The 27,341-nt window shown below is 41.1% G+C and overlaps 1 protein-coding gene across 3 annotated transcripts in view; it reads left to right on the forward strand.

The window, feature by feature from the left end:
- asic1b (acid-sensing (proton-gated) ion channel 1b) overlaps window positions 1–27,341 on the forward strand; it is a 245,877-nt gene that overhangs the window by 203,415 nt on the left and 15,121 nt on the right. For 2 of the 3 annotated variants that reach the window (XM_034690053.1, XM_034690035.1), the window contains 2 exons: window positions 15,669–15,819; window positions 22,126–22,253. In XM_034690053.1, the coding sequence (XP_034545944.1) occupies window positions 15,669–15,819; window positions 22,126–22,253 (279 nt within the window). Of the gene's footprint in view, window positions 1–176; window positions 1,898–15,668; window positions 15,820–22,125; window positions 22,254–27,341 lie in introns of those variants that run through there. The other variant, XM_034690044.1, reaches the window with a different exon arrangement.

A 27,341-nucleotide genomic window follows, 5' to 3' on the forward strand; every position in this document is an offset into this window, starting at 1 on the left:
AAAGTAGGAGCAGAGCTGCCGAGTTTTTACTCTGGATGGGAGCACTTTGTGATGATGACCAACCAAGCATGAACCACCACTTAACCATCCTCCCTGCAGAAGAGAGAGAGAGCTGGTGTTCACAAACTGCTCCTCAATGCTGCGTTCAAGCCTCTGTACTCTGCCTAACGCAGGCTTCCCCTTGTCACAGCACTGAAATGAGGCACCGCGGGGTCAGAAAACCTATCTAATCTGATTCAGGCTCTTTGGGACTTCAGGGGAACGCTCTAAGACATAAAACATGATTTGAATTCATTTACTTGCAGTATCTTGACCTTTTTGTTTTACCCCCTTAAACATCTTTAACTGAAACACATCAAAGAAAGTGACAGCAGGGAATGATAATCGGCAGTTTGTTTACACTCGTGCGTCACCAAAATGGGTGCTTAACCCCTCTGAGCGTTTTGTTTGGACCTGCAGTATTTAAAATTCAACTGGTGGAGCAGCAATGAGAACAACTACAGCCTCTACAGCATTACCTTCTTCGATGCTGAGTTCAATTTGGAAGAACAGTACAAACCTTGAGCCTGGAGGGATTACCGTGCATGTGTGAGGTGCGGTGTGTGTGTGTGTGTGTGTGTGTGTGTGTGTGTGTGTGTGTGTGTGTGTGTGTGTGTGCGTGCGCGCGTGTGTGTATGTGTGTGTGTGTGTGCGTGCACGCGAGCGCCTAGGTGTGTCTATGTGATTGGCTTGACAAATGTTCTGTTTTGTAGCTTCTAGTGAGTCCATACAGCACTGAGGAAAGAGAGGGAATAGAGATAGTGGAGGGAGAGGCTAAGAGGAAAAAGTCAGAGGGAAGATATGAAGGCAAACAGAAGGATCTTCAAATTACAACATAATTGGATGTAACTAAATCCGTTGTCTCTGCAGCTTTACTTCTGAACTGATTGTATTTTTGAAGGAATAATACCTTGTTGTAAAACTCCTGTTGCTGCAAAGAAAAACATTTAATAATTCTAAACAACTTCGCCCAACCCACTGGACAAGCTCAAGGAGCGCTGTGCGACCGAAAAAATAGTCCCCCATCTCATCCACAAGCTGGTGCTGAGCGCATTAGAGGACCGAGCAGAGCTGCGTGCGCTTTTCTCTCCCTCTCTTTCTCTCTCTCTCCTTTTCTCTCTCCTCTCTCCAAAGTCTCTGGCACACAGCAGCCATCTGAGAGCGCAGAGGCGAGTTCAGGCTCATGCACTGAGATGTGACCCATGCTGAAAGCGCGCAGCAGCGGCAGCAGCCTCCGTCCAAAATGTGCCAGTGCGACTCGTCCGAGTCGAAATCGAAACCGGGCTCCCTCGCCGAAGCTGGGAAGCTGTTCCTGAAACACACCACCTTGCATGGCTTGAGGCACATCTTCCTCAGCGGCTCCTACCCGCGGAGGGTCGCGTGGCTGCTGGCTTTCCTTGCGGCTCTGGCTCTGCTCTTCACCTGGTCCTCGAACCGAGTGCGGTACCTGCTCTCCTCGCCCGTCTACTCCAAGGCGCACATGGTGTACGCAAAAAGACTTGTTTTCCCCGCTGTCACCATCTGCAACCAGAACCTGCTGCTGCCCCGACGCATGAAGAAGACGGACATATTCAGCGCGGGGAGGTGGCTGGGACTTTTTGGGAGGAACTGGCAGGTGTCACCCGCGGCGAGAGAGGCGCTCACCCCTCTGAGGGACGACGGAGGAGAGAGCAATGGTGAAGAGCCGCCTTGGTCACCACTGTCACGGATTTTGGACTTTAACCACTTTCTCCCTCCTCCGCGGGAGTCCCAGCCGTCCATGCTGCAGCTGCTGGACCGACTGGGACACCAGCTGGAGGAGATGCTGCTGTACTGCCGCTACCAAGGAGAGCTGTGCGGGCCGCGCAATTTCAGCACCGTGAGTGTATCTCCAAAGTTCAGTTTCTTTGTTTTGACTCCCCCTCCCCAACAGGTTGATGCAGCTTACAGAGGGGGATGCAGCGTTATTTCGATCATTAGGGCAGTGTCAGAAGGTGACGTGTGCGTAATTGCCTGTCAGTATCCCGTATGTGTCAGGCGCCATGCAATTAATGCACTCTCCAGGCAGTGCACAATGCGTATTCCTCTGCACAGTTGCTTGTTGATGCGCCTCAATAGTTCAATTATCCATCTATATAGCTCGTAAAATCTGGCCATGCTGCTATATATCTATATGGTCTTATGCTGTGTAGTGAGTTTGCACAGATTTATGGAGCACAATTGAATTCCAGCTCACCATAAATCTCCATTATGTTGCTGCTTTATACCCGTAGTTCTCCCAAATTGACTGCTTTTAAAGGCTCAGGATGTAGTGGTAATTCTATCAGCATCTGTCATATTCCTCTCTCTCTCTCTCTCTCTCTCTCTCTCTCTCTCTCTCTCTCTCTCTGTCTCTGTCTCTGTCTCACTCATCACTCACACACTTAATAGATCCCTCTCTTTGCATCTCACCCTCTGGACACTGAAAAATTCAGATTCCCATTTAAATTCAACACCTAACAACATCAAAAGTTGAATAATTACATCAGAGATGATTGCAAACAGCCAGCAGTCTTTCTCGCTCACCAGATGGTCTGAGAGGGTCCCTCTTCTGTACTCCATCACCGCAGGATCAATGTGTGTACACTCCCATGCTCACTAGAGGCCAATCTGCCTCCTAATGAAGACTTTTGATTCTTTTAGCAAGGCTTTACAGCAACCCTGTGATGGAAAACAGTTAGCCTCCACTAATAGACTGCAGCCACATTGATTGCACTCCATCATCGCCTGGAGAACAACGTGGTAGCCTGCGTTCTCTCTTCCTTTCTCCCTCACCTCATTACCCAAATTTGTTTTTAGTTAAGTAGATTTTCTTCTGGTGTTTGAAACACAGTTTGATGTTGGAAAATCAGTTTTTATTACCATTTGCAGCGGGCATGACCGAGAGATGTTTTATGTTTTGAGGGAAGTATTTTAATTTGAAAACCGCTTGCCTCGGTGGCAGCCCTCGGTCTCTTCCTCATCAAACCGTATCCACGAGTAATGCATCAAACAGAAGCTTTTATTTCTTCACAAATTTAAACCCCACTGCAACTGGAACCACAAAACAAGTTATCACAGTCAAACACATTTTCCATCTACTAACATCTCGGGGAACATTTCATGTCGTGCAGAGTCTTTATGAAGGGTGACCAAGCAAAAGCAACCCATTTCACAGATAAACATAATGCCGGGGTCTGCTTTTGGGGGATATGTGCCTAGCATAGATAATCGATGACGCCCGGCTCGGCCTCGGGGCGGGCAAAGACTAGCCGTGCACATGACTTAGACCTATAAAGTCTGTCACACTTGAGAAGTGAGGTGTGGAGGAGGAAGGGGAGCCTGTTCACATACAATAGGCTCCCAGGATGTATTGGCTTTGGCGCAAGAACCCCACCACATGTTGCAGAGTCACTCTTGAAACTCTATAAATATGGTCCACTGGCCTCTTCAATCCATCCCTCCCTCTGTGCAACCGCTGCATCCTTCTTTATCTGAGCTTTAACAACACTCACACATGCCCAGTTCTCATCAGGCAGGCCTCTCCTCACTCGGGCATTGATTTTTTTAGTTACAAAATCCATCCGAGGACACGCAGTCAGCCTCTGTCCCTCCTGTGCACCCCTATTGATTGACAGCTTTCCACTCAAGTTGCTTAAGTCTTACTGGGAAGTCTAAGTGGAGGTTTATTTCCTGTGTGGATCAGGGTAATCGGTGCCTTTTTTCCGTAGATATATGGATGAAGTGTTACAAGGAAAATCCACTCTAAATCTCTTAAGCCTTGCTTAAAAAGCTTCAGCTTTGTTTGCATGTGTCACCTCAATATGTATGGCTACAACAACGTGGAAGAGGAGATAGAGTTTCAGCCATAAAAAACAGTGAACATTTAGTGCTTGCTTGCTCTAGACTTGCAAATGTACTTAGTTGCCTATCTCTTTATTACTTGTAATCAATGTTGAGGTCATATGGGAGAAGCACTACAAGCTGTAAAAACAACATTAACATCTTATCACCTTATAAAGATGCCACAATAACATTCATAGCAAACACCTGCCTATTTACAATGTCAACAGACAAAGAGCCACACTGGCCGTCATTGGAGTTGTGGTCACCTGCTCTGTGATTTCTGGTTCCTGTTGGTAGTTTTCAGTAAGTTTATCAGAGGTTTTCATTTTAAACAGCTTCCTGCACTGTCAGAAAATGATTAGTGCGGTAAGAGTGAAACTAAAACAGTGAAGTTGCTGCAGTATAAAACCAAAAGAGGGAATGAGAGAAGCAAAAAGCTGAGTAAAACTGAGAGGTTTCACTTTGATTTTACTCAAAAAATGTTCCTCAGCACAGTCAACAATCCTCTGATTCATTTCATCTACCAGGTGTATCGTCATCAGTCCCAAAAGAAATGCAGCTGAACACACTTTATATAACAGGTGTGACTCCTTTCACTTTATCTGACTGGAAAAATCTCTCACTTTCCATTCATTTAACCCACACCTGCTCCTTGACGACTCAGAGGAGGCATTTTGGAAAATGAAGCACAACATGTGGACGGGATTATCTCCTACAGCCTGAGGTCCTGTGATGAATATATTTATATAAGAAAAGCTTTCCTGCAGCTCGTCACAGTATCTCTTCAGCAATGAGCTTACCAATTTGCACAACTTGTCCTTGATTCCTAGCATCCCGCTTAAACGCTAAGGTTCAAAGGTCGGTCTTAAGAAAAAATTAAGAAACAGCATTTGACACATCAATCTGTTGCAGGATTTGTGTTTATAAGTGTGTATCCAAAACCATAACTAAAGCTGTATAACCTTTATTCATTTTTCAGACTTGTACAAATATTGATTTTAAACTCTCATATTGATCACCAGTAGGGCTGCCAATATCATCATTTTTTAAAATCTTCTCATCAATTTTTAACACTTTCTCTATTGTAGAAATGCAACAATTTTGTTACTGTACTAAACAAAATAAAAAAACTTGGTTAAGGCCTCTGTGTGGAACTTATCGTTTGTGTCAGCTTTGGCGCCCCCTGTGGACAAAACTGTGTCTCACATCTTTGCTGATCTTGTCCTGTACATATGTAAATAGTGTTTTCTCCTGCTGTCTTTTAGCTTTGAAATGTGTAGCTTTCTGTAAATCGCCTCGCATGACACCTCGCCCCTCACAGCCGTTAAAAATTACAAAGTTAAAATTGTAAGTCTTGTCTGTTGGTCTCATTTTGTGTTTGTAGCTGATAAAGAGAGATCTCTGTAAATATCAGCATAAGAATAATCAATTAATCAATCAATCTTTATTTGTATAGTGCCAAATCACAACAAACATTATCTCAAGACGCTTTTGCAAGCTAAGCAGGTCTAGACCGTACTCTATGTTATATTATTAACAAAGACTCAACATCAAGACAGGATAAGACTCACTCTGATCTCATCTTAATCCACCATGAGCAGAGTACTTTGCAGTATTTAGCAAGTTACAGCGGCAAGGACAAACTTCCTTTTAACAGGCAGAAACCTCAAGCAGAACCAGACTCATGTAAGACGGCCATCTGCCATGGCCGAGTTGTGGTAATACATATTTTCATTTCTTCTATATTTTCTGCAGACAGTGCTCGGAGTGTTTAAAGTGATAGTCCTCTGCTTGAAACATCATGTGTTAATCATACCGAGTATTGTTTTTCCTTTTATTTATTCAGTATGAAAGCAGTTTTCATGAAGCGAAAGTTGGCTGAATGGTTTAAGTGTGCACCCCATGTCCTCTGCAGGTTCGACTCATGACCATGACCCTTCACTACATGTTTTCCTTCATTCTTAACTCCCTACACTTCCTGTTTCTCTACAGCTTATACATAAATATCCCAAAAAATAATTAGAAATAATAGTTACATAAACAGAACATTAGGAAAATATTCCTGCTGGTACTGATATAGTATCTCTGACAGGCCTGTATCAGCTGACAGTAGCGGTCTGGTGAAATATCAATCATGCTCTGATTGAACTGACTGAACCTTGGGCACCAGGGTCTAAATCTTATTTGGTAACACTATTTCACCCCTAAGAAGTCCCTGCTCATGGGCAAGTACTTGAGGGCTTTGGGCGTTTTATTCAAGTCATAATAAAAAAAAAAAACTTTTTTCTTTGCAGCGTTTTTTCTTCTTTTTTTTTTTTACCTTGAGGTGAGATTAACTTTAAGAAGCTTATACTGTTGTATATTTCTTTCATGTGGAGCTGTATTGGATTTTACTCCAGTGTATTGTGAGATTGTCTTTGTGTTGGCAGCCCTCCCTTTCTGTACAGGAGTGTTATTAAAGAGGAGTTTAATGAAATAGGGTGGGAACGACAGGAAAGTAAATTGCTTCACATCATTACCTCAACATTATTGGTTGTATGTGTTGACCGTAAATTGATCACATAAAAACACAATGAAAATATCAACAGATTCTATTTTGAGCTGACTTGATTTAGTGCAGAGTAAAAACTCAGGTGGTCTATTATAGGTGTGTGTTTATGTAACTGTCACAACACATCACACCTTTGTGTTTGGATCTGATGAAGAGGACGAGGGGAAGAAAGTGGTTCCTTGGAAACTTCGGGGAACAGCTTGTGCATCCTTGTCACATTGTCTTGTGAAGGATAGCCGAGAGCCATCTCAACAGTGTCGGGCTGTCTTTCTGTGAATTATTAATCGAAGAGAGAGACGCTGACATTTCTACACCCTAAGAGAACTGACAAGAGGGATGTCTCTCTCAGTGTTTTTCCTCTTAAGTGGGGTTGACTTAAATATTTAATATCCATGTTTACACGTTAAGAAGATGCACTCCTTTCAAATCTAATGTGTAGGGCTTGGTGTCGAGCTGTTTAAGAGCAATGTCTCGGAGGGATCTTAAATGTATGCACACTGCTAATGCTAAATGTATTTGAGCAACAAGGTTAATAGCAATCGCTTTTTAACAGCCATTTAATGCTGCCCTGATTGCTCCCCTCTGATTTATAATTAATTCATTTCTCTTCAAAGATTAAGGTTCTGTTTGTGCGGTGATGAGGGTTTCTGCACTTTTCCTGCATGATGCATAACCTTTCTCTTCCTGAGTTAAAAAGATGGATAGCTGAGTGTACTTTGTATTGATCCCAAACTGATAAATTGTGGCGTTACAGCAGCAGGTTATCAGAGCAAACAGAGCACCAAGTAAATACACAATAAATAAACCTGAAGAGAACACTGGAGGAAAGAAATACGCACAGACAACCAGACATTTTATTTAATAGTGATAAATGATATCCTAAAATATGAAATATAAAACTACAATATATCTTAAATGTGAACATGCTTAGCCATTGAAAGCCATTAGCCATTAAAAGAGTGGAATAACTCAATTCAAAAGATAAGCACTTATTCTTATAAATCAGCCTCTTTTTGTTTTTAGCTTTTACTTTCCTCTTCTCCTTTATCTTTATTTATGATGGAAAGCAGAGTCACCAAGAAGCTATAAAACAAAACAGCAAAAATCGAATGTGAGGGTCTGGGACCAAGTATCGATACAGCAACATGTAGTTGTCCTGATTGGTTCAATCAGTCGTCGTATCAGCAGCACAAAGTGTCAGATTGATTGATAAATGATGCTCCACTTTCAATTTGAGTCACCACGTCACGACTTCATGACTCTACTAATGACGTGAACCCTGCACCTTACCTTTTCATTTAGACCACTTAATCAGATATTGTCAAGTGTCATTTGACTTTCAATTCATCAATGACCACAGAGTTGCTGTATCAGGATAATGGTCGACTGATATCGATTTTTCAAAGGAAAGGAATAATAAGAGAGCAGATCAGCAGATGCACGATATCACTTTTTTCTTGTTATTTTTCCATTGGATAAAATATTTCACTCTGTGGGTAACATACTGTATTTCATTCAAAGGAAAATGACATGATGAAATTATTGAGGTTGAGGTTGGTTGTTGGATTCATGTTTGGGTTAAATGTGAAGTGGGGCGCTGGTGGCCTAGCAGTCTAAGCACCCCACATACAGAGGCTATAGTCCTCGTTGCAGAGGTCGCCGGTTGCTTTGATTTGTTTCTCAAGATTGTGCGTGCCATTTTTGTTTTTGTTGATGTGTTAAAGGTGACATATCATGCAAAATCGACTTTTTAATGGTTCTCTACCTGAAATATGTTTCCCTGGCATGACTACAAACCCCCTGAAAATAAAAAAAATCCATTCTGCCCCTGTTCTGATTTCTCCACCTTTCTGTAAATGTGTGTGAAATGAGCCGTTTCAGACTTCTGTGTTTTTGTTACGTCACAACAATATCCGGTCTGTCACGGAGTCAGAGCTCCGAGCTTGTTCAGCCCATAGACTGTATAAAATAATATTGAACCCTTCCTCCATTTTTCATTACCTGCACACATGTGTGCTAACAAGGAGCTTAGGAGGGAGGCATGCTAGTTGTAGGCTGTCTTAATAAACACAAAGGTCGGTTTTACTCCCCACATCTGCAGATTTGAAGATCTAGTGGATGATTTTTATTTTTCATGGAAAAGTGCTAGTGCTAGTTAGCATAGCCACATAGCTACATGTTTGTAGCTGTGTACCAAGACACACGTCAACATACTGACAAATAAAACAACGACAAACACTAAAGCTGTGACCAATCGTTCAGAAAGGTCCTGCTGCCTTTCTGGCAGAGGTTGGATTTACTCCCCACGTCTGCAGATTTGAAGATCTAGTGGATGATTTTTATTTATCATGGAAAAGTTCTAGTGCTAGTTAGCATAGCCACATAGCTACATGTTCGTAGCTGTGTACCAAGACACACGTCGACAAACTGACAAATAAAACAACAAGAAACACTGAATCTGTGACCAATCGTTCAGAAAGGTCCTGCTGCAGGCGCCTCTCCGTCAGGATCAGATTCTGGGTCAGATTTAGAGGGTTGAAGTAAGTCTGTGAGCAGCCGTGTATATTCAGCCAACATATAAACATTATATCAACGTGCTGGAGAGCTGAGGGCACATCCACTTCCTGAGGGGGCGTGGTCAGAGAGAAAACAGACTGTTCTGGACAGGGCTGAAGAAGAGGGTTCTTCAGGCATGAGCATAAACTTTAAAGACATGTTTTGGGGACCTCTTAGACCAATATATTTTGATGAAAAAAGCGTGATATGTCACCTTTAAATGTGTTTATTGTTCATATCAAGGAATGACAGTAAGATAGTATGAATTGTAAACATACTTTACAGAGGGGTAGAGCTGTTCAGATGGTATCAGTATACAGACGCTGACCCGCCAGGTCTGAGGATTTTCTACAGAACCAGCTTCAGCCAGATTTCAATTAGAGCTCCAGACATTTGGAGCACGTTGCTTCCTTTTTTCGTTTTTAAAAACATCTTGAATTCTCTCTCCAGTGTGAGGTATGTAACAGTGTATAAAAGTTGTGAGTGTAAATTGTCTTCTCCTTTGTTCCCTCTCTTCTATTTTGTGACAGGACTTTGCAGATGCTTTAAATTCAATGTTAGGAGGGATCCCTTTGCAGGCCCTTAGGGGATCCATTCCTCCCACCTGTGCAGTTTGTATGCAGATGGCTGTCTGTTTTCTTTTGTTTTCTTTTCTCTTTTTTGCACAAACAAAGGATGAATAAATGAATTGTTTTAATGTGCAAACAACAGATCAAGTTTGTTTACATCTACAAAGAAGAATGGTGCTGATTTTTTGCAGGAGGGTGAATTGTGCTAATTGAGGATCTATGTGGAGAATGCTTCTCTGCACAAACTCTGCACAGAGCATAGAATGACATAGACAGGCTGTTCTATGGACAGACATGAAGAATCATGTTGAGACTCAGCACAAAAACCTCAAAGCCTCACAGTACAATGAAGATCCTGACTCCCCAAGGTCACCACCACCGGCAGCCACTGCTGCTGCTGCTGCTCTTCACTCCGAGCAACAATCTCCCGGTTACCACAGCAACTCTGACTACAGGCCTGCTTGAGTAAATCACCACATTATCAGCACACACACACACACACACACACACACACACACACACACACACACACACAGATGGAGAGCAGGGGTGGCTGGACACATGCATGCAGAACAATGAATGTACACACACACACAATCTGCCGTGTTAGGCGATCATTCATATTCTAGTTGGAATGTGTGTGAATTAGATGCACACGCTTCCACATGAACAATCTTATCACTGTGTTGTTGATTGGTATCTGTTCGGTGCTTTTTGCTCTTCATGGTACAAGCCTGTTTCTGAGTTTTCAAACTTGTGCCCTAAAAAAGAAGTACTCGAGAGCTGCTAACAGGATCAAACCTGAGAGAGGAATGCTTGAAACAATGATCCCTTCTGGAGTATTAAAAACATTTGAGGTTGTTTTTTTGGCTATTTTTTGGCTGAATTGTGCTTGCAGAAGTCCCAACTACAATCAGAAAACCTTTATTTGCAACTGGTGCCATGATACCTTTAGATTTAGTTTCAAAGAGTTTTGATAATAACTGATCTGATTGTGGAGAAAGAAAATATGTCCAAGTGAGCTGTAAAGAAACATTTTTTTTAAGAAATAGTCCAGTCAAGCAATAGTCAACTTCTTTTAGATTATTTGGTGCATTTGTTGCCTATTTGGCTGCTTCTGCATTTCAAAGAGAATTTTTCTGTTCATAAAAGCCTTAAAATACAAGATAACAACTTTATTTTTTGCACAGGTGGTGCCGTGATGTCCTAAGATATCCCTGCCTGATGTTCCAAGGAATTATGATAAAAAGAGATCTGATGCTGGAGAAAGAAAATCAGTCATATTGAGCCATGAGAGGGTAAAATCTTCAAAAGAAATTGCCTAACAAATTGATTTTCTCTAAAGTCTTCAAGTGAATGTGTTGCATGTTTGGTCCTTAGCCTCCCTTCTGGAAAATTTGTGCAGACTCTAAGAAAAGAAGTTTATTTTCTGTGCAGGTGGTGCCGTTATATCCTTAGATTTCCCTGCCTGATGTTCCTAAGAGTTATGATAAAAAGCGATCTGATTACGGAGACAGCAGACTCCAGCACTAAGATGGATTTCAAGGGTAATTTTATTGATGTTGTGTATCCTGCTCTGGATTCACAGCACATATTACGGGCATTTCAGGCACAGCTTTTGACTCAGTTTTGCCACTTATGCACTCTAAAGGTCGTATCTCATATCGCGTCAGAATACCAGAAGGTTATTTATTACATTTCAACACTTTGTGTTTTAAAAGCTCCCACTATATAACCGCATCCAGGGAGGCAATCCATCATGATTCATATCGCGTCTTTTCCCACACACTTCACTGCACAGGATTCATATTATACTTCATTTTTTTTCCTTTCTGAGACATGGCAACCTCTTTTTTTTCTCATCTCTGTGAGAGTGATGTTTGTGACATTTTACTGATTTGTCATCAAGTGCTAATGTCTGACTCATACGTCACCAGTGCAATCACCGCTTTTTTATGTTCCCAAGGTCCTCTGAATACAGAAATACAGCCTCAACTTTCTAATGCAGTCTCATCAGAAAATAGCCTTTTGTACAGTCTGTGCATGTTTTCATGGAGCTATTTGTACCACTATCTTATAATGAAACCTTATCTCTATTGTATGTTTTGCCTGCTGAGCGCTGACAAAGAAAGGTGGACGTAAAGAAGCAGATGTATTTCAGTTATTACTTTTCTCCTCCAAATTGTGATTCCTTCTCCAGGCACAGCCTTGCACTTCTTTCTCCCATTTCCTCCCATGAATGTCAAAATGTTGAAGGTTAATTATAAATTAATTGTGAGCCAGGATGCGTTGTTGCTTACAAAAAAGCAGGAGAAGGTTTTAGTTTGGAGTCTAGCCATGGTTTTCCATTTCCTAATGTCTATGATTCAATTATACTTCCATTAGTTCAACGGCAATCACTTCCTTGCCAGCGGGTCTCAGTTTCCTTCTAGTATTTCTGCAGCAGGTTCTACTATAAAGTATACATTCACAAACATGCCGCACAAACTCCAGGAATGTAGTCCAAGCTCATGGAGAGCTTGGGTTTGATTGGAGTGAACCACATTCATTGAACTGTGAGTTTCGTCTGCTGATTTGTGTCAGAGCTGTGCAGATGAAAGTGGAACCAGAGCGTGCGGAGCTCCCTTGATCTGTCCTTCGTCTTTTCAAGAAGCTTTCAATCCAGATTTGAGAGAAGAAGAGTACGCTCAGTGATCATTTGATTCAAGCTGAATTAATTTTGACCAAGAGATGCCGCAAATTATCTTCTTTCAGATTCTTTGAACAAGGAGTGTTTGCCTCTGTCTCTTTATTGAGATAATCAGGCCTTTCACAAAACCCTAGTCTTTCATAACAGATTAATCTGCAATTGTTTTATATATATAGCTCAACCGTGATCTGCGTCATAAAAACTCCCTTTGAAACTTACCATAGACAAATATGATCTTTTTACAACTGCTAGTCGATTAACAGACAAAACCCCAAAACATCAATTAAAGGCCACAGACTGAATACAGGAAGTGCAAGTAGCCACAGTGACATCATCTATGGGGGTTTTTTTAAGTCAGAAATGACAAAAAGGATACTTTGGTGGATACACATAGCTACATAAATGTCATAGCTTTAGTTGTAGCAAGTCGTAAATCATAACTCCAACACGGTATCAACAGATGGCTGAGCTCCCTTGTCCAGTAGGTTTTTCTGAGTCACTGCTGTAGACTTCCTGTTGCTATGACCTTCTCATCATTATCATCTCTCTCTCTCTCTCTCTCTCTCTCCTCTCTCTCTCTCTCTCTCTCTCTCTCTCTCTCTCTCTCTCTCTCTCTCTCTCTCTCTCTCTCTCTCTCTCTCTTCATCTCCTCTGTCCCTCTTTCCAACCCCAACTCAGTTGAGGCTGTCTAACATGAGTCTGGTCCTGCTCAAGGTTTCTGCCTGTTAAAGGAAGTTTGTCCTTGCCGCTGTAACTTGCTAAATGCTGCAAAGTGCTCTGCTCATGGTGGATTAAGATGAGATCAGACTGAGTCCTGTCTGTAAGAGGGAACCTGATCTTATCCTGTCTTGGTGTTTGGTCTTTGTTAATAATATAACATAGAGTTTGGTCTAGCCCTGCTCTGTTTGAAAAAGCGTCTTAAGATAACGTTTGTTGTGACTTGCTGCTATACAAATAAAGAATGATTGGTTGATTGATTGATAAGGTAATCTCTTTTCAGTGAGCTGAGGCACTGGGTAGGAAGGGATTTGGTTCCCGTTTGTAGGGGTGTGCAGAGACATCAAACTGGAAGTGGGCGTGGCTTACACTGGATGTTGTTTTTTTTGCTTTCTTGCAACAACTATTATAAAAGATAAGAAGAGACATAGTCAAATTCCGAATCAACATCAGATTAAAGGAAGTCGTGTTAATTCTAGCATTCTTTCTTGTTGTCAATTTAACATGTTGTCAAGTTATGTGATGATTTTGATGAGTCAGCATTGAGTAATGTCCTCACACATAATTAAGTGCAAGTGCGACTCAACTCCACTCTTGTGCTGTCGTTTCTCAACTCCTGCTCCATTCTGGCTTTTTAAGTTGGTAGTCAGACTGTAAACAAACGAAAGCAACAAAAAAGGCAATGTATGGAGACAAGAGTCAGAGCCAGATACTCTTAATCACTGACTGCTGGCTACAGCAGAGGTCCTTAAAAGTTGGCAGTGGCTGTCAGCTGCTGTATATTTCTGTCTGTGAAGCACTTTGATCATCTCACACTGTGTCTAATGTGCTATACTAATAAATATGACTTTGACTTGACTTTATCATTGTCAGATGATAGCTGATTGGTTCTGAGGTTGATTAAAAGGTGGCGTAGCTCTGCAGCATGCACAGCTTTATTGTCTTGTTTACTCAAAATGGGACCAAAATGTACTAAATCAACCTAATGCACTCTTTAAGAAGACCTGTAACAAATTATCAAGACAATAAAATATGTAGGAAAGTATCTGATGAGGTGTAATTTCAAGTGAGATTAAATGTAATTTTCTCAGTGACTTCAATTAAGTGAAGTAGACCCCTGCTGGACATTATAAAAATGCAAGTTTATAAATAACAACACTGACTTCACTTGAACAACAATGATACAATCAGTTCTTATAACATCTTTCTATAACAGACATGAGATCATATACTGTGCCAATAAAAATGGCCAACTCTAATTTTCTGTTTACATTTCTATCAGCTGACTTATTGATTATTCTGTTATCTTTATTCACGTCATGCAAGACTGACTCTGATGCCACCAGTTGTTGTTGCTGTGTGTGGGATTTCTTGGGCACCGGGCATTTCTCTTCACTAAAGCACTCTCTGTATCATTCAGCACTAAGAGGGGTGAGGGGGGGCTCCGTTTATCAACAGCATCTCACCACAAAGACCTCTGAGGTCTGTGGATGAAAGCATAACAACAAGTGGTTACTGAAGGTGCTTTTCTGCTGCTTTTCAAACTATCCACAGACAGCTCGACTCTTTTTGTGTCTCCGCCTCAAAATAAGTGGATTAATACAGCATCTGCCTGAAATACAGCCCTTAAAGCTGGGGTTGGTAATCAGATTTAGATACACTTTTTGTTATACTGGTTAAAATGATCTTTATGTCCTGATGGCAATCAATACATAATGTGTTCTTTAAAAAGAACCATAAAAAGCTGCTATCTACAGCCGGAGTAAACCTGGGAAAACACCAGCCAATCACCGTTTTTTGGGTGCCAAAATTTTAAACCATTCAAATCGCGTCCTGCCGTTCTGCCCGCCTCCTGCGCGTACATTCCCCCGTCGTGCACTCTGAGTCCCCGTCTCCTGCCTCTGCTTCCCCTGACTCTATTTCCTGCTCCTCTCGCTTGACCTCGGGCCTGTCCCCTCTGACCTGATGAGGTGCTTTGCTCAGGACTGTAGTCCGGATCAGAGTCTCAAAAGCTCTCACCACGGGGGCTCTGACAAGCAGAAGAATTAATGACATTTACGAAGTCCTACAGAAAATATAGATGTACTGTAGCGTCCGTCCAGACGCTGTAGGGATGACAAGCCGATTCGTGAACATGTTGATCTTTAATAACCGGTCACTGTCGGCCATTACCACGACAACCAACAAAGCAACAATCAATGTTTGAATGAATGAAAAACTTCTCCTCTTGTCTCTCCTCTCTCCCGCTCGCACTCTCTACACCTCTCCTGATGCCTTCACTGACTGTCAACACTGTCGGAATTAAGAACATCTACACTGAACATGTTTAACAAACAGTAGAGCTGTTACAGTATTATGTGTATTAAAACTTTTCTCCTGATATCGTGTCACCAGGACAACTGGATAATGCTAGCATGACAGTTTTGAGCCATGTTTGTTTGTGTTTTTAACTTTCACTATGATAATGTTTTGGTGACGACCGGTTTTGAATCAGTCACCATCATATGGTCGCAAGTCAGCGGCGCTCATGCATGTGAGCGGGGGGGCGTCATTTCGGAGGAGCTCCGAAGGGAGAGGGGGAGGGGTTAGATGGCGTCCTGAGGAAATGCTACATTCAAATTCATGCTAGTTTTCCAAGACTGCCAACCCCAGCTTTAACTCAGTCTTTTTGAGTCACTAAAATCCTTGTATTTTTCTTTAACAGATATTCACACGCTACGGAAAGTGCTACACCTTCAATTCTGGCCAAGATGGACGACCTCTCATGGTGACGATGAAGGGTGGGATGGGGAACGGCCTGGAGCTGATGTTGGACATCCAGCAGGATGAATATCTACCTGTGTGGGGAGAGACTGGTAAGCTTTCATGGAGGATACATCTCATGCAAACAAACCTATTCCCAATTCTGAAGATCTCAGCGAAAAAGCAGAAGATTGGTGTTTCTGTTTGCCCCTAAGCGAGGACTTTTAGGAGCCGAAAAGAGATCTATTTTAATCAACAAAACACCAAAGTAGATGGTTTATTTAAGAGCAAGTGCTTAAAGAAATCTCAGGAGGGGAACCTATCACAGGCGTTCCTCTTTAATCCCTTAGATAGAGTCTGGACCGGTTGCAAGCGCTTTTGATCCATGAGCATGTGCACACTTTAGACCACACAGGTTAAAAAATGATTTATCTGAAGCAGATTTATGCCGAAGTATGCACCTGGAAGATGGAATCCCTTTAGCTGCTAAACCTCTACCCTTTATTCTCATAAATTATGACTGATGATCCTGAAAAAAGCCCCATCTGATCATCTGAAAGGCACCTGCTGTGTCCACCACATATTATCGACTAAACTGTATAAAGACAGATGGATATCGATCAGGAAAATTTGATTTCATTTGAGTATAATTGCATCACTTGTCAAAAAGGCCTTGAGTCCACATGAATCAAACAAGAGCAGAACCATTTTCCGGATATAAAATCAATTAAGGCCACATGATCTTCCATTCAGAGCCGACCCCTCATCGACACTGTCGAGTGTCCTCTGTGCTCCTCTAGGAGACCCTGCTACTTCTATTTAATGCAGTGGCATATGCTGCTGTGTGTTTATGTCAATATTTTATCTGCACAAAAAGTGGATGTACAGAGACAGCTTGCTGTGGTCACAGAAACTCAAAATCCTAATTAAACATGAAGCAGAAAGCTGTTATGTGACTCTTATACTTAAATATGTATCTGCATATTCCCCAGGCATGAATGATTTATTTAGATTCTACATAATGCATTTTATGTAAGATTACTTCATGATTAAATGCTTTCACAAGACTTTCTACAAGAGGGAATTCAGTGAGGAACCAAATGATGCAGGTACTAATATTCTCACACATTCATAAACACCACACAGTTAGTGTCTTATGTTTATATACTGTGCATTATTGCTTATTTGCATGCTATGTGGTATGTCTTATACTTGTTTTAAAGCTTTCAGACAAAAGAAAAATCTACTTTCTGAAAGCCGTCTTGTAATAAAACAATGACGGAGCAGTTTAAATGAGCTAAAGAAGATGCTATACTAAGAAAGTCTGGTTAAATATCAACAACCGTTACTTAAGATATCATCCTCTTATTGTTTTTCCAGAAGCCTGAAGCTTTCATCATGAAATTTCCTGCAGATTGGCCGTTAATTAGTCCCGTTATAGCAGCATTACGCAGCAGTTTGTTCAATCTGGCTAAATGCTGTGTGATGCATAATGTGCTAGTTCAAACACCTGCGGACTCATTTATCAAACTGTGCATGTCCCGAGTATTTGCGAAGGAACTGTCTGTAAGAACAAGAAGATTAGTATTTATCAAACATGCACACATACCAGTTAACACAAAGCATAACAATGACTGTCTGATACTCATTAATCTTCTGCATATATGGGGGGCCCAGTATTAACACCCCCCCTTCCTTATTAGCGGGCCTTATAAGGTCATCACTTCCCCCTGAACGGCCAGGTCTCTGTTCATTTTCTTGCATTGTGTTTGAAAACACTGTACAAGGGATTATTGAATTATACATGTGAATGTAGTGAGACTGTGAGTGACTCAGTGTGCAGAACGAACAGATCCGACAACTGATGTTGCTCTAAATGGTGAACTGATTTCCCTTTCATTGATACCTTTCAGCGGTGAACCTGTGATCACCTCAGTTTTCAACTAGAATCACATTAAACCAAAGTGTAATCTGCATTTTTCATGTACAAAAATAAAGATGCAGTTTAAGTTTGAATAACAATAAATATTTACATAAAAGCAAAATTGAACACCATAACAAGTTACAAATGTGCAGGATTTTCTACAAAAATGTTATAATGTTCAGCAGTTACAGCATAGCATTCACAGATACCATGGATCTCTGGCAAGGAGCAACAGTTGCCCGGGGATGCAGCGCCAGAAAAATGAGTTCAAATGGAGGCTTAAAAAAATGCAGTTTCACTCTGACTGAAGAGATGGCCTTGATGTCTAAACACAAATGTCTTTAGGAACATGATTGAGAACAGAGTTTGGGTTTCTTCGCCTGTGTGTTCATGATTTAACCTGCAAACACCTCAGGGTTTCACTGTAAGAAACACATGCTCAGGTACAAGGTGAATCTAACTCTCTATGCAGAAATTAATATATGAATGCTTAAGGCACAAAGCTGAGAGTACACAAGGTTAAGAAGGTTACCGCCATACAGGATGACTATCAATTCAAGTTCCAGTCTTACATTTATAGACAATCACTTAAGGGCAATTTGTTTTGAGTGAGTTTTGACTTTAACTGACCTGTATGACTTTAGACTGTGGGAGGAAACAGCCAGAGGAAAGCCAGACAGACACAAAGAGAACATATGAGCTGTTAATAGAAGCAGCACTGCATGGTGCATCAGATCCTTCCTGCTGTGAGGCAACAGGGGCAAACACTGAAGCCCTGTCTGGATTTAACGACAACAACAAGAGAGTGCGACCAGTGGACTTGTGTGTTGCAGAGTAACGATGCTGTGACAGTGGGGTTCTTTTTATGGTTTATTCTCATAAACACACACAGATAAACAAATCCATGTTAATTCTACTGCTTGCTCAACAGTGTTTAAACTTTAGGCATGGGATACATATTTCATGTACAGTTCAGCATACCTAATACACATAGTGAAACAGAAACTTAATGTTACTGCAACTGCCAGCCTCAGCTCTGACAATGGTACAATTAATATACATCACTTAGGCTACATCATGGGCGGATCCTGACTTTTTAGACAGGGGTGGTCCAACTGGAAGGGCATGGATATGTATGCACACACATGAATGAATAGTATTTATGTCTCACCTATTCTTACCTACCTTACCCGCTAACATTTAAGCATCATGTAGATGTTGTATTTCCGTGCCCTGTCTGGGGGTGGCCAAGACACAACATCAACTAAAGGCTCCAAGAACCAAGTATCCACAAAGACTGTAGCGACTACTAAGAGCAAAAAGCCGCTGAGAGGCTGACGCTGGGCCCAGTTATTGTCAGATGCGCTAAAGCAAAAATCACTATGCACAAAAGTAAGTTGAACCTTTTATTACCAAAAAAGGATGATAAACTCATGATAAAGTGCACAAACAGAAAATAGGAAAAATAAGTGATAAATAGCGTTCATAAAGTGAAAAGTAAGCAAAAAGCAAGCGTAAAGCAAGCGTAAAGCAAGCGGTCAACAAAAAGTACGGAGACCCAGCTCACCCCCTCTCTCTACCTGCCAAACAAAAGAACACAGGTGGCCTAAATGAACTCAGTATCCCCACCCCTAACCCATGACCCGTAAATAACCTAATTAACTAAACCCACAATAAACTATATTGTAAACAAACACCATAATAACACCACAAAAAATATACAAACAATATCCTATCCTAAACGTCAAAATAACATAATATAAGCACTTGAACCCCTTCATGGCTCCAACAAAGACTAATAGGTGAAAGTTTAATAGCAAAAGAAACAACAAAGAAATTGGAATTATAGAATATGTAATGTGTTAAATACTTGATTCTGATTGGTCAAAACCCTTTAACGTTGGTTATTAATTCTGAAAAGCAAAGGCAACCCCAGGGACAATGGGAAAATGCCCTTCCCTTATATCGAATCAATCTGCTTCACGTCAGGGTCACGTCTGCCACTGTCGGGGTTCCATTTGGCAAAACCACCAGCAAACTATACATCATCTATTACTTACTCACTGGGTGTATAAAGGCCAATGTAACAAACAAACAGTTCTAATTCAGAGGTAACATTACTAACCTGAGAAACCAAAGTATATTTACTGACCTTCTTAACGAACAAAAACAAAGTTAAATAAACTTGCGATTCACCGTGTGCTGCAGGGACGTCACCTCCCTTTTGACATAGGTTAAAGACCTCTGACCCAGCCTATGCACACTGGCACATCGAACAAGGACCCTAATGGGTAAAATAAGCAGAAAAACACGCATTATGATAGTGCTTTTCAAAACAAATTACGAAGCTCTTTACAAACAATTAAAAAGGCATTAGGCAATTAAGAAAATATTATTACCCAACAGGAGTATTAAAACAAGACTCAAAGCAATAAACCATAAAATCAATAAAAAGCAAGTCTAAAATAGTGAGTTTTTAAAAGAAGACAATTAATTAGCATTCTGGATCTCCTCCGGCAAGTCATTCCACAGCTTCGTTGCTCAAACTGAAAATGCTCGATCGCCTTTGGATTTACGGTTTGAGCATGGAATAGTTAGTAACGACCTACCAGAGGAGCTAAGGTTCTATGAAAGCTCCTAGGGGGTCAGGAGGTCAGCAATGTATTCTGGAGCTGACCACCTACGGGCTTTAAAAGTGAACACCAACATTTTAAGACCAATGTCACTTGGGGTGGCCAATACAATTTCGCCTCGCTTCAAATGAGATGAGCTTTTCTTAGCTTTAAGCTAGGTGCAACCATTTTTAAAACAAGTCATGAAAGTAAGAGGTAGCAGCGAATGCTTTAACAATGTGGAAAAGAAAAATATACACAAAAGTAGAAGATATAAAGAGACGGATTAGAGTACAAACTGAGCTGAAAGAATTGACTCACAACTATACTAACAGTGAATCACACTAACAGGGAGGAATATGAAGATATAACCAGAAAGGGAGGGGCTCTGAACTTCAATATTAGTACACTGTGGAGTTTGGAGACACATACAGACATATAATTAACCTTTACAGTGAACTTGTTGTGTAACTGTCACAACAAGACAGGAAAGGATGAAGGTACATCTATGACCTAGTCACAAGAGTTAATGAAGAAACTAAAAAGAGGTATGTAAGAAAACATGAGTGGGCAGACGATCACATAGCTTTATTGGATCTGTGTCTCTGCTCTCAGTAATAATCCTATGATGATTTGTAAAGCTACAGTATTCCTCCAAGTCTTATAAACATTTTTATGGCATGTATTCTGTTAAATGTCTGCCTATTTGGATTTAATTCACGCCAAAGCTCAGGCATTTAAATGACTTGATACAGCTGGACTTGCTTCTATAGTGTCGATTCTGATCACATTTTATTGAAAACTAAAGTTTGGCATGCATATTATTGTCCCATGTTCATAAGGATGACAGATGGCCATGACTTATAAATGACATGAGCTCTAGCGATCAGGAGCTCAGGCGCTTCTTATGTATATCTGCTGCTCTGAGCCTCCAGCACTTGTCTTGGCAGCAGGAGGAAACGGTTTGAAATCCAGTCTCAGAAGGGCGATGTTTAACAGTTAAAGTCTGTCGCTCTTTGTCGCAGCTCTCATGCTGAAATCCAGCCGCATCCCTGAGCTCTTTAATTGAAAATAGAGAGAAAGCCTGGCACTTAAAAGACAATTCTGAATGACAAGCGAGGAAGAAAGGCGTCAGGAAACAGACATCCTAGTTTATCCCCGAGCCAGCTCTCACTGAATCTAAATCTGTTGAATCTTGCCTGCTGTCGCCGTGACAAGAAGCTGCGGGTCTCTGCAAATGTGACAGAAATATGTTTGCACTACAACAGGTCCAAGTCGCCATGTCATTGTGATGTCCCACCTCCCTCCCTTGCTGATCTCAGTATCAAAGAAGCCCATCTGCTTCAACTAAAATCTATACAGCAGAGTGCTTTAGCTCGGGAAACTGTCAGCTGTATTGATTTTCCTTTTACCCTCCACATCATTTATTTATTAATTTATCCTTTCACTTTCATTTCCCCCTGCAGTAAATAAGGCCTCTTTGGGGTACTTATTGTCACCAGCCTCCCTCCTCAGCAGGTCTATCTCCCTTATCCTCCCACTCCTTATTCCAGCTTTTGTTCACTCCCCTGAGACCGCAGTGATTGTCAACTGTAAGTCCATAGGTGAAACTAATGAATGAGCAGCTACTCCACAGGACTGTTATTTTCAAAATAAGACGCCAGGTGAAAGGTCCTTGATCATTTCTCCTGTGTTTGTTGTATTGTTTTTCTAAATTACTTTCTGGTTTGTTTTTCCCTCCTCGGTTGGATCGTTTTCCTCTGCAGCAGAGCTAGTTTCCTATTTGATTAGTAGCAACTGCTGCTGGGGAGATCCAGCAGGTTGATGTGTGCATGCAAATCATCATCCCTGTTGTAAATGTCCTAACCTCTGCTTGTCAACAGACGAGACGTCATTTGAAGCGGGGATCAAAGTTCAGATCCACACCCAGGATGAGCCACCGTTCATAGATCAACTGGGCTTTGGAGTAGCGCCGGGGTTTCAGACCTTCGTCTCCTGTCAGGAACAACGGGTACGTCTCTGGAAAGATGACAGAAATGAAACGCCAAAATATATATCTCGGCTCATTATATCAGGGAGGATCTGTAAATGAAGTTTGACTATTTATTGCAGTTTGAGGAACGCAAATAATGCCTTGTACTGTCTGCAGGGTGTAGAGATAATTCGAGCCACTCAAGCCTTAAATAGAATAATAATAAACTTTATTTATAGAGCAGAAGAAGATAATTCTTATTATAAATTATAATGCAAAGTAAATATCAAAGTTGGCCGCTCATATAAAGTCCAATAATTGCAAAAATCTGAATGTAATTCTGCAATTATGCTGTTTAAGAGTTTGTGGCCTTGAAAGTAAACTCACTCTCTCCCTCGCTTTTAGTTTGATTCAGACAGGGCTCATAGAGTAATATTCCAGGATCTCAGGTAATATGAAGGTACATATCGTAGTGAGCATAGTGTGATTTTAAAAAGTGATAAGTTCACTTTATAAATATACAGTTTTAGCTGATAAAAACAGGACAGCTAATTAACGTGATAATGGAAAGGGAGATTCAAATGAAAGATTAGTCTTAATTGAGGGTGCCAGGTTATCAAATGTCTCATTAAATGTTGATGATTTTTCCTCACTGAGAACTTCACACTGCTGATTTTATGGACACATAAAGTTGTGTGTCATCTGCATAGCAATGAACAGAACTGATATTTCTTATTACCCATCCGAGCTGTGTTATTGCTTTATCCATGTCTTGACAATTTTGATAACCTCAATGTTTTAATGTAACCAAATGTATAATTTGTGTTGGTATTTTGGCCTTGTATCATACAGCGACTGTCAGTTCTTTTGAAGTCCTTTCAGTTTTCACAAAATTACCAGTTTTCTGGTCTTTAGACGAGGTAATGAGGGAAAAATAGCAAGCTGGGTTATCTTCTGACCCAAGGGAAAAGTATAATTTGTCTGCTTTAGTTTTGTAATTTCTTTCAGCCGAGCACTACTTAAACCTATCTAGCTTCAATATGCCTCACAGTTAAATTCAGTTTTACTTCAACAGCTTCAGATTTGATTCTTTTTCGTCCTGGATGATCGTCTGCAAAAAACATGCCTAGTGTAAACAAACATATACTCAAGCATGGCCTGATCTCATCAGTGATATGTCTTGGGAATGCTGGGAGGGATTCAGAGCAACACCCTGCAGGGTTCAGGTGACCCTGCCTCGGTTGATCAAGCCCTGGTTCGTGTACCAGTGGCACTCACTAGTAGCTCCTCCTGGTTCGCAACCATCTGGAGGATCTTTCTGCAGTCTCCTGAAAACTCTGCCCTGAACCCAACACCGAGAGCTGTACTGAAATACAGTCACAGTCAGAATATAAATCATCTGAAATTCAAACAGTGAGCACCAGCTGTTCTGTTTGCAGCCCAACAGAGACCATTATTGTGGGTTTAACAGTGCAAAACCAAGTTAAGAAAAAGGACATTTTGGTGTATTTACAGCTCCACTAAGGGACATTTTCACATGAATATTGTATTCACTAACTCACTGCAATGTGAAAAGGGTGGTTACAGCTACAACTACTAACAACAGTCAGCCAGCTCCCTGCTCTACAAAGATTTTAACCCTCTCGTCCACACACAGGCTGCTTGGGTCTTTAACACTTGTTGTGGGGCTTCATAATCGTATATTTTTTCACATGCTGTATGGTCCTATTTCTGCCGTGTCTTCTTGCTTCCCCCATGAAGGAAAATAATGACACCGCTGCACCTTTGAAAGATGCATCTCTCTAAAAAACAAGTCAGAAGCAGTATTAACTTTGTTTTTTAAAAGCCTTTCTTGTTTAATCGTGCCACTTTTTCCTTCTTACACAAATATTTTAAACATATGCTCACCTTACCATGTTCTCTTCTACGGCTCTCTGCAGACTGTGGAAACATACATGATGAGGCTTATCTATTGATCCATAATACAGAATTTAATGCTGAAAAGAGACTTTCCCAACCTTTTTGGCTTGTGCTCCCTCGGAAAAAAAATTTAATTGGGCCCCAATTTCAGATTTTACAATGAGTTCTTTGAAGTTGGATTGAAGAGATCACTTCTCATAACATATTACATGGTTTAATTCAAGAACTGTTTGAGGTCCAAAGAGGTGAAGTCATCAGTTTTTCTATGGAAGCAAAGCAGAAACTTTATTTTGTTGTTTTTGTTTTTATTACCTCATATTTTATTTAAAACCCCTTATGAGAATCTTGACACCCATTAAAGGGGGCCGAGCCAAGAGTTTGGGGCCACTGGAATGGACTTAAAAGTGGGGAAAATTAACTCCAGTATGATGAACTACATCAGCAAAATATTTATTTCAAATTGTTGCATCAGAATAAACAAATGAATAATTCAGTTAGTTGTAATCATACTGTTTCTTTTCTGCAGAACGGCCACTTTGATGATGATGCTTAAAGTACATTAAGTCTGAAGAACAGTCCATGAAAGCCTGACTTGTTCTAGTTAGGGAGTATTTGAATATTCTCGAACTGGTACTTCTATTTACGTAACAGATCTTAATGCATCTTCTACAGCAAAACAGCATGTAAACAACATGTGTCCTGAATCCTGCTACTTTCAATCATCACTGTTCATGTCCCTCTGTAGTGACAAACCATGCAGGAGAGTCACTTTGTTACGTTTCTTATTCAGGGCTCTGTTGGAACCACAGGGAGTTGAAATGAGGGTTCCCACATGGTGGGCTCTGCACTATCAGCACTTTGCAGGGTTTTGAAGGACAAATACATTTGCTGCTTTCACACAAAAGAGGTTAAAGACGTAGCGTTGGCCTGGATTCAATCCTGTTTTTCACATTGAAGGCTGCCACAGACTCATCAATAACTTGAAAGCTGGAAGGACAGTTACGTCTTATTCTGCTTTAAAGTCTCTGAGGTTGAAAAGGCTATTATTTAAAAAAGCTGGGAATTGAATGCCAAACCTTCAGAATCAGGACATGTGCCTCATTTAGAAACGTCCAACCTTGGGTCTTTGTGCAGCTCTTATTGTTACGCACCTGGAGACTTAACATTATAGCAGAAACAAACTTTCTCCAGTCAGCTCTTGGAAGTCTGTCCTGCTCAGTGAAATGAGGCATATGTATGTAGGTTATTCCACTTTGCTGTGAATAATTCTGCGGGTGTGATGGCGGGCATACAGCGTACACATGGTACACTCCTGCCCCTAATATGCTACAGAAGCATGCATAATGAATGGGGTGGAGAAGGGGATGGATTTTGGAGTGATCTCAGTCCTTCCACGTCCACCCTACTACTTACTGAGTGTGATCCAGTGTCGGCAGGCTGCAGCAGGATTTTGCATGCTGCCAATGTCGCGTCTGCAGGAAACTGTCCCTCTTTGTTTTTCTCTGTTTCTCCCTGGCTCCTCCACTTTTTCCTTCCTCTGCATACATTTCAATTCATCTAATACAGTTCCTCTCTCTTTAATATGGTCCTCCTCTCTCCCGCTCTGTCTGTATTTATTTATTTATTTCTTTGGCTGGCAGACTCACTCTTCATTAATCTAATGCAGTTTGCTCCATTCATTCAGCTCTCTTCTTCAGCAGCCCTGCAGTGTTAAACTGTCTGGGTCTTTTCAGTCGGTCAAACTGTCACTCCAAAGAAAAATCTGCAATTTCCCCCTCCTTAACATGAAAAGCAACAACTTAAAAATGTTTCGTCTCGTCATCCTCCTCCTTTGACAGCCAAATCTTTTTGACTCTTGCTCTCTCTTTTCCACTCCGCCATTGAAAGAGGGGAATTGAGTTCACCAACTTAACATGATTTGTTTACTTCTTCATGGTTGTTAAACAGCTAACAGCACAGCTAGCGTGTCCTGAAATCTCTCACGCCAGACCCACTTCCCTCCACATTTGCAGAATTAAAGCTTAAGGAGAAGTTTAACCAATGGGAAGTAATGTCGCTACAAGCTGGATCAGGATGACTGAGAGAAGCTTTTAAAAATGACGAGGAGAAAACCAAAAAGCTGAGCATAAAAGAGTCATTTCCTTTTCATACAGCTCCTCCAATAGGTCTAGCCCACAAGAGGAGGTGAAGAGACATACAAGCACCTCTTATTGATTATCACATTTTACCAGCTCTGATGGGTTTTATGTTCTGTGTGACTTTGTGAAATCGTCCTTGATGTGAAAATAAGCAGACCAACCAACACATGTCTCCTGATTAGATTTTTCCTCAGAGCAGTCTGCTTTCTCTTCTGCGTGCTGTGTGTGTATGAATACTGTACGTGCATGTTGAACATCGCCTTGGGTTATTAGTAACCAAATCCAGTACGTGACACACATTGCTGCTTCTCGCGCTCTGGCACAGATTCTAAAGTACAGGTCCCTAAATCATGACAGTGGCCTTTAATTTATTACTGTGTGAGCACTCAGTGATGCACTGTTTGGACTGATGAGATGGAAACACACAGGGGCAGTTTTATATCTTCCCACCTCATTTAGAGCAACAAATTTGGCCCATCTTTTTGAAAGCAGCTGAAAAGTAAATGGATACAGCTAATATTTTTGTAATATGTGCAAATACACACCCTGCTGGAGCGATTTCAGTCTACTGTCATTACACAAGCAGCATGGTTCAACCTCGAGTTTGAACAAGACACAATGGGGCTTATTTCAGGGAATTAATTCTTGTCCTTCTGTATATATATTCCCCTTTTCCTGTCATGTTATAATATAAGGGTCTAATTCTTGTATAACTGAGACCAGGGACCAGCAGTGCCTGTGGCTAGTGGTGTCTTCAGTGGTCAGGCATTGTAGTGCTCCAGGAGTGAGTCTTTGAATCTGAAATGTAGCTTCTGGGTCCTCCATCTCTAAGTCAGTGAGATGTTTTTTGGATTTCTAGTTGGATGGCCTGAAGTTTAGTGATTTGACTGAAGTGAAGTGATTTCCATCTTTTGCTCTATCACATACAACGTGCCATTGAATACCCTACCTGTGAATGTTGAGGCTTTTACATGTGTAAGAAACACTACAGCATACAAGTGGCTAAATGAGCCAGCAGAGGTTTTGTGGGGAATTAATGCCCTTCCAAACGTCTGTGGATGTTTTTGAA

This window comes from Notolabrus celidotus, chromosome 1, assembly GCF_009762535.1.
Source record: "Notolabrus celidotus isolate fNotCel1 chromosome 1, fNotCel1.pri, whole genome shotgun sequence".
In the NCBI taxonomy this organism is placed as follows: Eukaryota; Metazoa; Chordata; class Actinopteri; order Labriformes; family Labridae; genus Notolabrus; species Notolabrus celidotus.